Source organism: Myotis lucifugus, unplaced genomic scaffold, assembly GCF_000147115.1.
Source record: "Myotis lucifugus unplaced genomic scaffold, Myoluc2.0 scaffold_1663, whole genome shotgun sequence".
Classification (NCBI taxonomy): domain Eukaryota; kingdom Metazoa; phylum Chordata; class Mammalia; order Chiroptera; family Vespertilionidae; genus Myotis; species Myotis lucifugus.
The window spans coordinates 16611-32443 of NW_005872711.1; the positions used below are offsets into that span (position 1 = coordinate 16611).

The 15833-nt window shown below is 57.4% G+C and overlaps 1 protein-coding gene across 1 annotated transcript in view; it reads right to left on the bottom strand.

Annotated features, from left to right (window-relative positions):
• Positions 1-1999: 1999 nt before the first annotated feature.
• Positions 2000-15833, bottom strand: part of CUNH14orf132 (chromosome unknown C14orf132 homolog) — a 19961-nt gene continuing 6127 nt past the window's right edge. The window contains exon 2 of the mRNA XM_014450029.2: positions 2000-3566. Within this exon, the coding sequence (XP_014305515.1) occupies positions 3342-3566 (225 nt within the window). The 3' untranslated portion in view covers positions 2000-3341. The remainder of the gene's footprint in view (positions 3567-15833) is intronic.

Below are 15833 nucleotides of genomic sequence, written 5' to 3' on the forward strand. Positions count from 1 at the left end.
GGCTGTTAACCCAGGGTCACCCAGCATGCAGGAGGGGGTGCCTTGCCCAGGTGTCCGCCTGAGAGCTCCCCCACTAACCTACTGTGTGCCCCAAGCTGCCGTTCGCAGAATTACAGGTCCCGGCAGGCGCTCGGAGGCCTCCTGGCTGGGGACTGGCGAACACGCTGACCAAGCCGCCTTTCCGGGGATGGACACGAGGTCCTCCTCGGGGGTGACGTGGCCCAGCCAGAGGCCGGCCTGGGACAGGACATTCGGGGGCTCACTCAGGAGGGTGTGGATACAGGGCGACACCAGGGCCCCCAGCCTGTACCGCCCGCAGAGGGGGACCAAGCGCATCCTGAGCTGAGGGTTCGGGGCAGGGAAGTGGACAGTCACGATGACCAGGCCTTTCTCCGCATCACACACCTGCCCCGGGCGAGGCTGGAGGAGTGGACGAGCTGCACACGGCACGCAGCACAGGGGGATGCGGACGACAGCGGGGAGGGTCACTGTTCATAGCATCACCACTGATGGGGGGTGGGGGGGGGGCGAGGCCCTGCCGGTGGAGAACCACGGCCAGGCAGGAGCCCGGAGGCATCGGGAGAGCGGCAACCTATGCTAGCGGCCGGCAGGTGCTCAGGCCATCCATTTAGAACTGGCGGCACGTGCCTGTCACCACTCCAGCCAAGGGGCACATTGGCCCTTCCTCAGATCCCGACGGTGCTGATGCCAAAAGGGGGTGGGGAGGGTCAGGGGTCTCATTTGCCTCGTGACCTTGACCTCAGGGAAAGGGGGAGGGGCAGTGTGACAGAGCAGGAGCCGGCAGAGCGGTCACCGTGCCCAGGCCCCCACAGGGGTGGCATCCCCTTAGGACACGCCAGGCTAACGTGTCCTCCGACCGGACTCACGGCCTCGCACAGCAGGCGCTGCTCGCTCACCGGGGGGCCCCTCACACAAACGTGGCCCGTGTGGGACACCTACAGCTCGCAAAAGGGACTCGGGGTTAAAGTGTGCAGAGAACATTCCAGAAAACGCAGGGCCCTTTCTCCGAGGAGCAGCCGCTGCAGAGGCCGGCCCCTCCTTCTCAGCACTGACTCCTGGAGTCCAGGGGGGCTCTGGCCCCTCACCCAGAAGCCCAAAAGGGCGCCCCAGGCTGGGGTCTGAGAGAGCACCTGGCCCTGCTCGGGGGCCCGGGGGGCAGCAGGAGGCCTGAGGCCTGGCCAGACCCAGCACGCCACCCGGACCGTCCCACACCCTTCACACGATTCTGGCTGCTTGAGTCTCACCCTCTGGGGCCCTCGGGGCTCCCCTCTGCATGCATCCTGGGAAAGCCGGACTCTGGCCACACACAGAGGCTGTGCTCAGCTCTAAAGGGGGGGCAGGCTCCCGATCTCCCCGTGCAGCCTGGCAGAGAGAGGGCCCGGGCAGGGGCATGCGCGTGCCCCATTCCCAGGAGCCGGAAACTTCTACCTGTGCCAGCTAGAGCCGGTCCAGGCCACACCTTGTGAAACGACCTCTGCACACTCAGGGCTGGTGTAAGTGTGCCCTGGATGTGCCACCGGCCACTGAAGGTGGCACCGCCTGGTCTCCCCATCCCAGGTCGGACCCCCGCCTCGGGCCCTCCGTCTAAGAAAGGCCTTCCTCATGGGCAGCCCTGGGGCTTGACGGCGGGCACACTGTGGCTGACAGCCAGCCCAGGCCCCAGGCTCGGGGCTCCAGGCCCCAGGCTCAGGGCTCCAGGCCCCAGGCTCAAGGCTCCAGGCCCCAGGCTCGAGGCTCCAGGCCCCCAGGCTCGAGGCTCCAGGCCCCAGGCTCGAGGCTCCAGGTCCCAGGCTCAGGGCTCCAGGCCCCAGGCTCGAGGCTTCAGGTCCCAGGCTCAGGGTTCCAGGCCCCAGGCTCAGGGCTCCAATCCCCAGTCCCCAGTCCCCGGCTCCAATCCCCAGGCCCCAGGCTCGAGGCTCCAGGCCCCAGCTCCCCCTCCCCACCCCCGGCTCCAATCCCCAGGCCCCAGGCCCCACACTCAGGGCTCCAGGCCCCAGGCTCAGGGCTCCAATCCCCAGGCCCCAGGCCCCAGGCTGGTGTTGCAGAGAGCAGGGCCCGGTCAGTGGCTCCAGACATCCCTCTCCAATGTCACGCCAGCTCTCCGCACCCCTGACCTCCGCGGAGCTAAGCATTGAGGGTGGCTGTGTGGCTGCAGTGACGGATGGGACCAATAGGGGCTGGCGGCCATGGGCCGGCGCCGTCTGAAGGTCGGGCTGGTCATCTCGTTGCCGCAGCAGCTCCATGCTCAACTAGCAGAGGTGAGTGGCTGTATCCCCTGAGCCACACCGGCCAGGGCGCCACTGACGTCTAAGGATGCAGGGAACCGCCGTGGGCAGAGGACCCTCCCCAGCAGCAGAGCACACGCAGGTGAACCAACCTGACAGCGCAGGTGTCTGAACGCCCTGCCCACCTGGCGCAGCCCCCTGGATACTGTCGCCGAGGGCAGCTGAGAAGGCAGGAGCCAGCTGGAGGCAGGGCTCAGTGAGAGCCCTGAGCTGAGTCAGGACACATCCCTCGGACCTGTCCCTTCCAGGACCGGCCGGGGGACCAGGCACACCGCACCTGCTCCCGCTGACCCCCATGTGCTTGCGCGGACACAGCCCGGTTCACCTCACATTCTGTGGTTTCTCGGAGAACAACCCGCATCTTCACGTGGGGCCTGGAACGACGGCAGATCTCCGTTGGAAAGGTGCCTTCTCCTCTTTTCAAAAAGAGGAAGCCCACCAGCAGGCGGAAACCACCACCCCGAACCCCACGTGTCACCAGCGACCCCCCATCCTTGGGGTTCCTGCCGATTTGGGGTCTCCTCAGGGGCCGGGTGTCTGGTGACAGAGGGGCCAACTGCAAGTCACATGAGGAATGTTCCAAGGCCCTTCACGTGGCCCCCACCCACATCCCCGGGGGCTGAGATGGGGGTGGGGACACTCAGGCTCTGAGGGGGCTCTTGCCCGGCACCCCACCCCCAGGCGTGACGAGTCGGCATGGAGACAAGACAACTAGGCGGTTATTTGCTGCCGGGGAGCAATCGCCCCGCTATGTCTGCGTTGGGAGCCTGACGGGCGGTCCCTTGGAGTCTCTTGTTCTTGGGAAGCAGTTACAAGAAGTCCCCCACCTGCTCCTCGGCGGCCTCGCCCCATCGAGTCCCCAGGGGCTTCTGGATCGGCTTGACCACAGCAGGGCTATTTGAAACGAGGGCCACGGGGGGCAGTTCCAGACGCTCGGTCGCTGCCCCTGGAGGGGCCCTGCCCTGGGGGGAACTCCTGCTTCTGGAAGGTGGGCGCTCCGCCCAGCCTCGCCCGCAGTGAGCCGCGGGGTGCCGCTCAGAAGGTGAAGGCGTACACCACCCCCACCACCACGATGTTGCCCAGCGTCGCTATGATGGCGATCCACAGCAGGACGGCGTCGTTGGAGGAGCGAGTGGGCTCCTCGGACGGGCCCTGGCCGCCGGAGGCCGCGTGGATGTTGGTGGAGGAGTTGAAGAGGGAGTACTCGGTGCTGAAGTCCTCGTTGGGCGAGTCCATGAAGGCTCCTCCCATCATGGGCAGCTGTGGAGAAGGAGAGAGAGAGTCACCCGGGGCCTTGGGGCTCGGGGAGGGCGGCCCACCCCGGGGACACGGCCTGTCAGGCCGCCCGTGCAGTCCCCCCCGCCACCCCCCCCCCCCCAGCGCGGCTGCTCAGCAGGAGGCGGCCTTTGGTCCCCATCTGTTCCTGCAGAGAAGACGAGGACACGAGGTTACATAAACCTCCCCTAAGCGGGCGCCTCCTGAGAAAGGACAGAAAGGCCTTTCAAAGGGAAATCTTCAAAGCACGAAGCCAGACCAGCCTTCAGAGGGCGAAGCGAGAGAGAGTGGGCCTCGGTGGGTGGTGGGCTTCGGGCCACACCCTGGGTCCCCCTTCTCCCTGAGGAGCCACCCACAGGCCCTGGCACGGCTGCAGCCCAGTCACAACGGGACGGGCCCGTGTGCTCCTGGGCTGTGGGTTATAAAGTTAAATTTGTACGGGAGTGAAAACGTGCGTCTTGTTCCTGGCCACCTAGGAGCCAGGAGACCAGGGTTCTGGCCCCACCGGAGCCTTGCCCCCCTCTCCGAGCCTCGCCCTCTAGGGAGTGACCCCAGGGTGAAGGCCAGTGGTCAGAAGTCCTTGCCAGGCCCTGAGACGGCAGCTGTCGGTCACAGATGGCCCAAAGCGGGGAGCCTGGAGGGCGAGGACTGTCAGATAAACCCTGAGATGAAGCCTCGGAGAAAAAGCTGGACACCCAGTGAAATCTGAACTCAGATAAACAGCAAAATATTTTTTAGTACAAATATACCCCAAATTTGGTAAAAATTGATACTTGCCCAGCCAGTGTGGCTCAGTGGTTGGGTGTCAGACCCATGAACCAGGAGGTCACTGGTTCCATTACAGATCAGATCACATGCCTGGGCTGTGGGCTCGATCCCCATAAGGGGCATGCAGGAGGCAGCCGATCAAGGATTCTCTCTTATCACTGATGTTTCTATCTCTGCTCTTCCTTCCTCTCTGAAAGCAATAAAAATATACTTTTAAAAATTTATACTTATCTTTAATCAGTGCTCTGCCACTCAAGTGTAACTGGGTGTCCTGTGTTGCTATTTGCAACGAAAGCTGGCAGCGCTGGGAGGCCGACCTGAGAACCAGCTGCAACTTCGAATCTGTTGCAGGGACCACGCCCTCAGTTTGTCTGGTCAGAGCACACCAGCCGGGGCCGGGCTCTCTGGTGACCTCATTCATCAGAAAACACCAGGGCTGCCTCGAGCCAGCCCACAGACGTGGTCAGGTAATTCCTGTATCGCTAAATTCTCGCGAGGTCTCCATGACCCACACCTACAGGCGGAGAGACCCGAGTGCCATCCGCCCACTCAGTACTCATCCCACAGACACTAGGGATGCCAAGGGCAACCCTGACCTCTGACCTTGAAGGCCTCCACCTTGAAAAGGAATGCAGACTTAAACACGTCATAAAATGGCACCCCGTGCACTTGAAGAGATAAGGAGGAAGGGGGCTCATGCACACGGCAGCGTGAGTCGGGGATAATTCCTTGGGCTTGAAGAGCCAGGCAGGAGGCTGGGCCCGTGCTGTCCGTTCGGGCTGTGTGACATGGCCAAGGGACTGGCCCTCTCTGGGCCCCGATTTCCCTGTCTATAAAGAGGGTGATAGTGGGGACCACCCCGGAGGTGCTGCAGGGACGAGACGTGCTCCCGAGTCTGAAACCTGGGCCGACGGTAATGTCCAGGGCTGAGCCGCAGCTCTAAGTACCAGCCTCGCTGTCCTGGCAGGCGCCCAGGAACCCAGGCACAGAGTCCAGCCTGCTGTCCCCTCGGGGCTCCCGGCCTGCTGTCCCCTCGGGGCTCCCGGCCTGCTGTCCACTCGGGGCTCCCGATCTGCTGGCCACTCGGGGCTCCCGACCTGCTGTCCCCTCGGGGCTCCCGACCTGCTGGCCACTCGGGGCCTCCCCCTTGTGGAGTTCTTTTGATTTTCTCCATTTCCCCCTTTTGGACCTTGTTAATTTAATTCAATTTTTATTTTTAAAAATTTATTTTTATTGATTTCAGAGAAGAAGGGAGAGGGGGAGAGAGAGAGAAACATCAATGATGAGAGAATCATTGATCAGCTGTCTTCTGCACACACCACACTGGGGATTGAACCCACAACCCGGGCACGTGCCCTGACCGGGGATTGAACCGTGACCTCCAGGTTCATAGGCTGATGCTCAACCACTGAGCCACACCGGCCAGGCTGGATCTGGCTAATTTTAAATGAATTCCGTTGGGAACAAGAGGAAAGAAGTGGAAGTTCCCCAGAAGATAAAGGGCAATCCAGGGCGATCCCCTGACCGGGTCTGCAGGTGAGGGCGGAGCCTCAGGGGAGAGGCAGGCAGGGCTTCCATTCCTGCCTCACTGGTCAGCACAGGCTCCTGGAGTGAGGAGGGGGCGTGGACCACCCTGCAGCCCGCTGGCGCTGACATGGTCTCTGGGCTCTGGACCCAGGAGGGAGGGACCACAGGGCGGGGAGGGGCAGATGCCCCCCAGGAGGACAGGCAGTCCTGGCTCCGGCCCCCGCTGTGCCTGCTGGATGGGCCTCTGCTGGGTCTGCTTCCTGTCTAAACAGTGAGGATTTCAGCCCAGACCCAGGGGATCCTCAGGAAGAAGTGGAAACGCACTGAAAAGGCCTTTGCTGCCTGCCAGGGGCGGGTGGAGCCCAGCAGAGAGCAGCTAGGACCCCTGCACAAGGCACCGGGGCTGAGCCTCGCGTGGGCAGCCAGCGGAGTGGGCTGGAGGGAGCAGAAACCCTGACGAGAGACGGGCGGGCGGGCGGGCATCCTGGGCCTCCCTGCTTATCCCCCAGCTCCCACAGCCAAAGCCCTAGAGCAGTGGTCAGCAAACCGCGGCTCGCCAGCCACATGCCCCTTGAGTGTGGCTCTTCCACAAAATACTGACTTCTGCGCATGGGCCATGAAGTTTCAATCGCACTGTACGTGCCCGCCCGCACGTGGTATTTTGTGGAAGAGCCACACTCAAGGGGCCAAAGAGCCGCATGTGGCTTGCGAGCCGTGGTTTGCCGACCACGGCCCTAGAGGAACCCCCTCTTTCTCCACAGAGGACTGAGAGGACGGGCTCCTGGGGCGGAGAGTTTGGGGGGAATCTCCAATTCCTTTCCTTTTTCTCTTTTCTCTCTCCAGCCCCTCCCCAAGGTTAGCTTCAGCCGCTGGGCTGTGCTTCTGTGGCAGCGATGGTGGTGGGTCCCGGGACCCTAAAATGCAAGAGAAACCCTCGCTCTGGCCAGACGAGCGGAGGAAAGGGCCCCATCACTGGAAGAGTGTGGAGTTCCCCTTCCTTTCTCTTTTCTCTCCTGTTTTCCCCGTGGGCATGTGGCAGGACAGAGCCCTGAGGCAGGCAGTGAGGGAGAATTGAGTTGACAGAAACACGGACTTTCTAGCCGGAGCCCCGGGACAGAAGGCCCCTGGGAGCCAGTGCCCAGGAAGGCGGTGGGGCGGGGAAGCTGGCAAAGGGGACCCTGCTGGGTGTATGAACCTGCACAGGGTCTGGGCTCGCTCCAAGCCACGTGTGCAGGGGAGCCCCCAAAGACGGGCGTAGTAAAGGCTCCGAGAAAGGAGCTAAGACACACCTGCCCAGGCCCAGACGCACCCACACACCCGAGCCAGTGCCCAGGCTGCTAGTCGGAACTGTCCCTGGGACCATGGTGGGCAGGACTGAGGCAAAAATATCCTGAAAAAAGGAATCTCCAAGTGGTTTCACTGGCAAATTCCACCAAAAATGTAAGGAAGGGTCATACCGATTCTACACAGTCTCTCCCGGAAAGTAGAAGAGGACACTTTCCACCTCATTTTACGGAACACATCGCGCTGATGATGCCGGCATCACCCGGCCCCGAAGTCCAAGATCTGACAGGAAACGGCAGGTCACTGTCCCGATGACACACAGACGAAAACTAGACACAGATATTGGCAAAGAGAATCCAATATTTTTAAAATATGTAAAAAGGATGCAGGCTGCCTCCACATTAAAAACCAATTGCTGTGATTCACCCACCACACTAGCAGAAGTCAGAGGGAGCCATGCATGGTCACATCGATAGATGCAGAAAACGCATTTAAGAGAACTAAACACACATTCCTGGTAAAAACTCTTAGCAAACTGTACCTGGAAGGGCGCTCCCCAAATCTGATGAAGAACATCTACAAAAACAACAAACAAACAGCCCAGAGCTAACATCATACTTAAAATATATTAAAAAAAGGAATGGTATTTCTATACGCAAGCAATAAACAATTGGAATTCATAAAAAGTCCTAATTACAAGAGCACCAACATATAAAACAGTAAGTATAAATCTAACAAAATATGTATGTGATCTATATCCTACAAATAATAAAATATTGATGAAATAAATCTAAGAATAGCTAAATAAATGCAGAGAAATACCGTGGCCATAAGCTGGAAGATTTGATGTTAAGATGTGAATGCTTCCCCCATTGGTGTCTGGATTCAACACCACCCTAATCAAAATCCTAGCAGGAATTTTTATACATATAGACAAGATGGTTCCAACGTATATACGCAAAGACAAAGGACCAAGTCTAGCCAAAATGGTTAGAAAAAGAACAGCAAAGTAGATGAACTCAGAGGACTTTATTTCAAGACTTACTATAGAGCCACGTTATCCCAGCAGCAGAAGGTACACAGATCAGTGGAACGGAGAAAAGGGCCCAGAAATAGAATCAGCTAAATATGGTCAATTGATTTTTTTTGTTTTTATTTTTTGTTGTTGCTAATCCTCACTCGAGGTTATTTTTCTATTGATTTTTAGAGAGAGTGGAAGGGAGAGGGAGAGACAAAGAGAAACATCGATGTGAGAGAGACACATCGATTGGTTGCCTCCTGCATGCACCCCAACCAGGGCCCAGGAACATGCAACCAAGGTACGGGCCCTTGACCAGAATCGAACCTGAGACCCTTCAGTCCATGGGCCAATGCTCTGTCCACTGAGCCACACTGGCCAGGGCCAATTGATTTTTTTTTTTTTTAAATTGTGGTTGGAGGCCTGAGATACTGCGCTCCATCCCACAGATCACAGGACAGCCCCTGACAACACAGAATTACCCAGCCCCAAAGGTCAGTGTGAATGAGGGGAGAGGCCCTCGTCCCCACCTGCTGCTCCTGGCAGTGGGATTCTTGCGATATCCCCAGAAAAAGAATTTTCCGAGACTTGCGCAGGAGAGGAGTGATTTTTATTTCTGTGGAATCGAACCCCTGGGTTTCCAAGGTTTCTTTTCCCTCCGTCTGGCCGAGGAAGAAGTCCCATTTAGCCTCCATCGGGGCTAAGATCAGAGCCAGGGTCCCGCATTTCCTTTCCGTGTCTGCACGGTCCAATCCGCACCAGGCTCGCTTAATTAGTGCTCCCCCTGCCGTCTATCGGTCCATTGCACGAGGGGTCCACAGGCCCACACGACTATGGAGGAAACACGGTGAATGCAAGGAAGCCGAGAGAGAGAGAGAGAGAGAGAGAGAGAGAGAGAGAGAGAGAGAGCGCTCCTTTGTTTAGGAGCTTATGTATTCCCAAATTTTCCTGAGCTTGTCATGGCCATGCTGAATCTGGCCAATGATCTTTGTTACCAGGTGTGACTGACAGACGGTGCCTTCTCTCTGTCACCCCAACATTACTGGGCATGTGTCTGTCTTCCCTTTGTTGGATCCCAGTGTTCTGCGGGGCATAGGCCGTGGATCTCTGGGGAGTGCAAAGTTGCAGCTTCCCAGTGAAGCTGCCCAAACGACAAGTCCATCCTGCTTGGCTTCCCCCTCTGCTCCTTTCCCATAACCAGCTGGTTACCACGGTATCAGCGATGGTGCGCAGGCTGGGAAATCCTGATTTTTATGAGGCTCAAAAAGAGGCAAAACCGGCATCAGATCAGGATACTAGTTGCCCCTGGGGGGAGGGTGAAATCTGGGAAGAGGCAGGAAGGGGGTTCCTGGGTGGGGGGCTGGAGGGCTGGCTCGGTTCTGATCTGGGTCCTGGTTACACGGGGACTTGGAGGAATGCACGAGCTGCACACGGTCCTGTGTGTATTATACGTCAGCAGTTTCCTTTAAGAAGATGCAGGGAGCCTGGCCGGGTGAGGCTCAGTGGTTGAGCTTCGACCCAGGAACCAGGAGGTCACCGGTTCCATTCCCAATCAGGGCACATGCTTGTGTTGTGGGCTCGATCCCCAGTGGGGGGTGTGCAGGAGGCAGCCGATCAATGATTCTCTTTCATCACTGATGTTTCTTTCTCTCTCTCCCTCTCCCTTCCTCTCTGAAATCAATAAAAATATATTGTTTTAAAAAAATCAAGTTTGCACCGTGCTCTGCAGGAACCCTGCCTGCTGGAGAGAAATCATCTCAGAAGCAAAGAGATGCGAGGGCCTGGAGGCGAACCAGCTCAGGGCACCGTGGGGTCGTGCTGACAGCCCACCAGCGGAGAGGAGAGCGCACTGCAATCCTCTGTGGAAACCCTGGTCCATTCCAGCCTGGAAAAGGGATCTGGGCCTGTCCCCAAAGGACCTGGCAAGGGGGTGCCCGCAGAGCAGGCCCTGAGAGGCCCCCGATGCTCCCCAGCGGCTGGAGGGAGCCAGGAGCGGGAGTTTCCTAAGAGGAGGTTGAAAGGCCTCCTCTGACCTGTGCCAGCACCCCGCCTGCCCCGCGGTGGGCAGGGGAGGTCAGAGATGATGTGGGCGCAGTGGGTGACTTGCTGGAGAGAGCGGGGAGCAGATGAAAGCTGCCTTCGAGGGCTTCTGACTTCACACCACGCTGAAGGCTCAGGGCAGCTGGGTAGAGGATTCACCTCCGGGGAGCGAGGAGGGATGTGCTTCCGAGATAGAGATGAAGTATTAGAATAATTGCCCTGCAGAGGATTAGTGAGAATGCGTGGCATTATGCTGAGGCGTTTCTTTCTACGCACCCTGCTCACCCACCATCTGTTATGTACTGGTTACACGGTGGCTAATGAGTTCTACTTAGAAGAAAACACAGTGACACACACACACACACACACACACACACACACACACACACTCATATCTATCACTGAGCCCAGATGTCTGTGACGCCCGGCCCTTCCAATTTGCTATTTGTCAAAGACTTAAAGCAAACAGTTCCTCAGGTGAACTTACGGCCTAAAACATGGGGCAAGCGCACACATGCACACCTACCAAACCCCACGAATCCAGCAGAGAGGAGTGCAGGGCAAGTTACTGGGCCGTCTGTGTTCCACGTGTGATTTGGCTCCCAAGGAGCTGTGTGACTGTGGGCCAATCCATCACCCTCTCTGAGCCTGGCTTTTCTCATCTGTAAAATGGGCTGATATCACCTCCCGCATCGGGATGCTATGAGGACTCAGGAGCCGACAGATGTAAAAACCTGAGCTCAAGGCTTGGCACGGGGCCCTGCACCCGGTGGATAAGAACTGAACAAGCTGTCACATTTCCCAGCGTCTCCACGATCGGCAGAGGTAGCAGTCGCCGGTGGCGGTGTCTGTATTGTCACTCCTTCCTGATGTGCCCGCTCTGGGAGAAACAGGCTCACACTGTGGGCTCATGAGCTCGAGATTCTCCTTCCAGCTCCAGTGTGGCAGCTCTATGGTGGCAGGAGAGGGGCTGTGGCCGTCTGCCCAGCCCTCTGCAGATGCGTGCTGTGCCGTTTGCAGGACTTATCCCTCTGCACACAGATGCTGGTGATTCAGGGTGGTGGGCAGATTCCCTGGGGTTGGATGCGGGTGGGGGTGCGCCCCCCTCCGAGGAGTGAGGCAGGAGGGGAGTGAGGAAGACACAGGGGGAAGGGCACTGCCCGGTGGTCAGCGGAGCCCTGAACTGCCAGCCCCTAGCAAGAGAGGGTGCGGCGGGTGCAAGCCGCCTGCCCCAATAGGCTCCACGCATGCTCATCTGCTGGGCCCACACGCGTGCACAGACCTGGGAACTCTGCACCCAAAGTGCGTCTCGTTGGCTCAGCCGCTCAGCGTTCTGTATTCCGGGGCTAGCACTGCACCTGGACCGCCCAGGAGCCTATGGCTGGGGGATGAGGATGTGCCAAGGTCCTGCAGCGAGTGTGGGGGCCAGCTCAGACCTGGGTCCGCCACCCCAGTCCCACCAGCCTTCATCTCTGTGCAGAATCAGCCTCATCCCAGCCCCGTGTCCGGTGCTTGGGAGGGTGGCTGGGTGGGGGCCGGCCAGGGCTCTGCCTGGCATCTGCATGAATGACCACCTGGGGACGGCAGTGAGAGGTGCCAGGGGAAGGCTACAGAAAGAGAGGAGGACCCCTTAGAGTGCGGGGTCCAGGGCACCTGGATGTCTCCCTGTGACAGGCCAGAGCCCTCTGGGAGGAAATGAGCCACGGCTGCTGTCCTCACCCCCAAGCTCTGCCCCTGAGAACAGACTCGCCGAACATTTGCATCATCACACGCAAACGTCTACGACACGGAGTGTCCGGCCGCGTGGGAAACCTCGATGGCACGTCGGTTAAGAGCTGTTCTAATGAGCCCTGCTGTGCTTTCCAAGGTCTCAGGGCGGGAGGGAGGGAGCCTCCTACAGAGGCCTCCAGCGAGAACACAGACAGTGAGCTCCCCTCCCCCCACCCTGGAGGGTTTTAACAAGATGCATAATTTTAAATAAGCCGCTATTCATAAGGCTTTTAAAAGTAAGAGGGGGAGTTGAGTGCTGGGGGTTGGGGAAGGAGAGGCAGAAACGGTGTCATTAAGGAACATCCTGGTGGCTGAAACATCACCGGGTCACGCAGCTACTTCCAGGAGACCTGTGTCTGCGAGCAAGCTGAGCGCAGAAGAACAAAGCAGCCCTTCTGTGTAGGAACACAGGCAGAGGGGCGATCGGGTGGCCAAGACGCACCCCAAGAACTCCTGGGAGGGAGGGAGGACAGTGAGAGCAACAGGTGACCAGGATCGGGCTGTTGGGGAGCACTGGCTGGGAGAGGGTGTCTTAGGGGCCCTGGACATGTTCTATGTCTGGGTGGCAGTTATGGGGGTGCCCACATGTGTATGTTGAGGCCCCCCAGTCCACCCCAGGCTGGATGACTCTCTAGGACCCGTGACTCATTTGTTACAGGACAGGACTCAGAGCACAGTCAGCAAACGGAAAAGGCGGGCGTGAGCGTCTGTTCACAGCGGAGCCACACGGGACAGGGTGTGACGAAATGTCTAGGTGTAGCCGACTAGGGAGACACGGCGCCCAGGCTGTCACTGGGGCTGGCCATGTGGGCACCCCTGCCACCCTGTCCCCAAGTCCCAGGCTCCCGGAGGAAAGCACCTGCCCCGCCTACACCGCACTGTGTGCAGGGCTCAGGCACCGCGGGCCATCTTCTCAGTTACAACAGCGGGACCTCCCCAGACTCTGTGCACAGCCCCAGCCAGGGCCGCTCTGTCAGCACGGCTGTCAGAGGAGAGCGCGCAGGCTAGCCATGGGATGGAGGCAGCCGCCGGTGGCTGTGAGGGAGGGATCCAGGCAGCCACTGCGGCTGCGAAGGCCTACTCTTGCACGAATTTCATGCATCGGGCCTCTAGTATTATTATAAGGTCCTTGCACTATATGTGTGAAGAGAAACAACATCATTTGTGATAGGTTATGATAAAGTAAAGACATAAACTCTAAATCCTAAAGCATCCACTGAAATAACAAAACAAAAAGCTATAACTAATAAGTCAAAAGAGGATATAGCATGAAATAAAAATTTCTCAACCCAAAAGAAGGCAGAGAAAGAGAAAAAAAGAAAACAAAGAACAAATGGGACCAATAAAGCAAACAATGAGAAAGTAGATTTAAACCCAATTACAGAAACACATCACATTAAATGTAAATGGGTTAAATATTCCAATCAGGAGGTGGAGATGGTCAGATTAGATTTTAAAAATAAGCTGAAGTGGCACAGAGCTCTGGGTTTGAATTTTAGTTGTGCGCCCTGGGCAAGTGCCTCTGCCTCTCTGAGCCTCAGTTTCCTCATCTGTAAAACGGGTCTTAAAATTGTCTATTCCATGGAGCTCTCAAGGATTTAGTGAGATTCGGTGTACTGTTTAACAGAGAGCCTGCCTCGTACCCCTGAGTATTTGATACATGCAGCTATGATAAGAAGGTACATCTTGAGGGGATAAAACGGAGCGAGAGTGAACAGGGGTGGGTTTCCATCATCTCAGAGTAGGAGGAGGTGGGGGTGGGTTCAGACCCCTCCCCCCGCAAAGCAGGGCTGAGCACACAGTGGGCGCTCTAAAACAGGGTCGCCAACCTTTCAGACCTCACGGACCACCAGCAGTCCACGGACCCCCGGTTGGCGACCGCTGCTCTAAAACACGTGCAAGTTTTTAATTGGAGACTGGCAATCCGCCTCCAGACACCCCAGTTTTCGTAGCTCCGTGGGATACAATTATTGCAAGTCAGACGGAAAGCCTTGGCTCTTAAAACCCCATCTGAAAATCTGGTCCAAAAAGGCACTACAGCAGCGGTTCTCAACCTTCCTAATGCCTCGACCCTTTAACACTTGGAGTGCGGGTGAATTTCCCGCCAAAATATAAGATGGCTCTGTCTTTTGGTTTTGTTCCATCCACCAAAAGGGTGGATTACAAACAAATATTTGGTAATACGCAGTTACAATCGGCCCGAGTTTACACGTTTCCCGCACTCCACCGCAAATCTATATGAACCGAGTTTTAAGACAGCTCCCACGGAGTACGCGCAATTCACGCGAGCCGACTTAACTCGTTTCCCGCACTCCAAGTACACTTCCTCATGTTGTGGTGACCCCCAACCACAAAATTATTTTCGTTGCTACTTCATAACTGTAATGTTGCTACTGTGATGAATCGTCATGTAAATATCTGATATGCAGGATGTATTTTCATTGTTACAAATTGAACATAATTAAAGCATAGTGATTAATCACAAAAACAATATGTAATGATACATGTGTTTTCCGATGGTCTTAGGCGACCCCTGTGAAAGGGTCGTTCAACCCCCAAAGGGGTCGCGACCCACAGGTTGAGAACCGCTGCACTACAGAGTTGTACTTTTTCCTTAGCTGCTCATCAGAGCCCTGCAAACATGTAGCTCTCTATTCTCTCCCGAGGCCGGGCTAATTAGAATGATAAAATATTTAAATATCTTCAACGGTTGCACTTCCGTTAAGAACATTTGAGAGGACAGACAATTAGTATTGTAGTGATAACGCTTGCTCTAAGATGAAGGAGCAGTCCGGGCTGGGGAGACATTTGAGCAGTGGATTGCTGGGCTCCGTAGGATCTGTTCTCTGGGCAGTGCCGGTCCCTCTGGGAGGAGGCACCGCCTGCTGCTTTCTCGCAGAAATCCTGGAATGATCCCACAGCCCCGCGTGGAGGCAGGACCGCTCCCAGAGACAGTACAATCCCTTCTTCAGCACCAGCAGCTGTCTCCTGTGTTTTCCTTCCCTCCGTGAAAATGATTAAAATGCAAATTAGCTGTGAGCCTCTCAAGAGCCAGAAGGAGGGAGAGATGGAGAAAGGGGGGCTGAGGGGGGAGGAGGTGTCAGCTATGCTGAGACCACACATGTTGTCTTTCAGAAAGACCCACCCAGTGTCCACATAACGCTCCCGGGCTGACCGTGTCCTCCCACCAGCAGGGCCAGGGTTCTAAGACTGGGGCCGAGGGGAGGGGTGGGGAGAGGCGAGGAGGGGTGCCCGCTCTGCAAACCCAGCAAGCCTCCTCCGATGTCTCCTGCAGGTTGTGATCCCGCCACTCCCGCCCGCCTCCTCCCTCCCACCTGCCGCCTCCTCCACCGTGTCCCACAGCGCTTCTTCCCCCATAGCGCAGGGACCGCCTCACCAGGGGGCGCACAGCAGGCTGACTACATGGACCTGCCGCTGTGGAGGTCAAAATGGTCAGCGAGCAGCAGCTTCCCCCGTGCAGCCTAACAAAGGTGCAGCCACCTCCTTCTTCTCTCCAGACCTGGCTGTTCACGACAGGTTCTGTCCGGCTCCATCTACCGCTGTCCAGTCTCTAGAGATGACACCGCAGCCCCAGCCCACACACCTGCTCGGCTGGGGCCACGGAGCAGCCAGGCCCCAAAGCCGGCTGCCACCATTCCTTTCCCTCCCTCCTGGACCCCACGCCGCTCCCACATCAAGGGTGAGATCTGATCTGCCCTCTACCCTCATCTCCTCCCCACAAAAGCCTTGGCGCTCACTTTACAAAATGTAAGGATAATTATAAATTATTTTCAGAGGATTATGGAAACCTCTACCTTGGACTGCTTTAAAAGAGGGGTGATAGG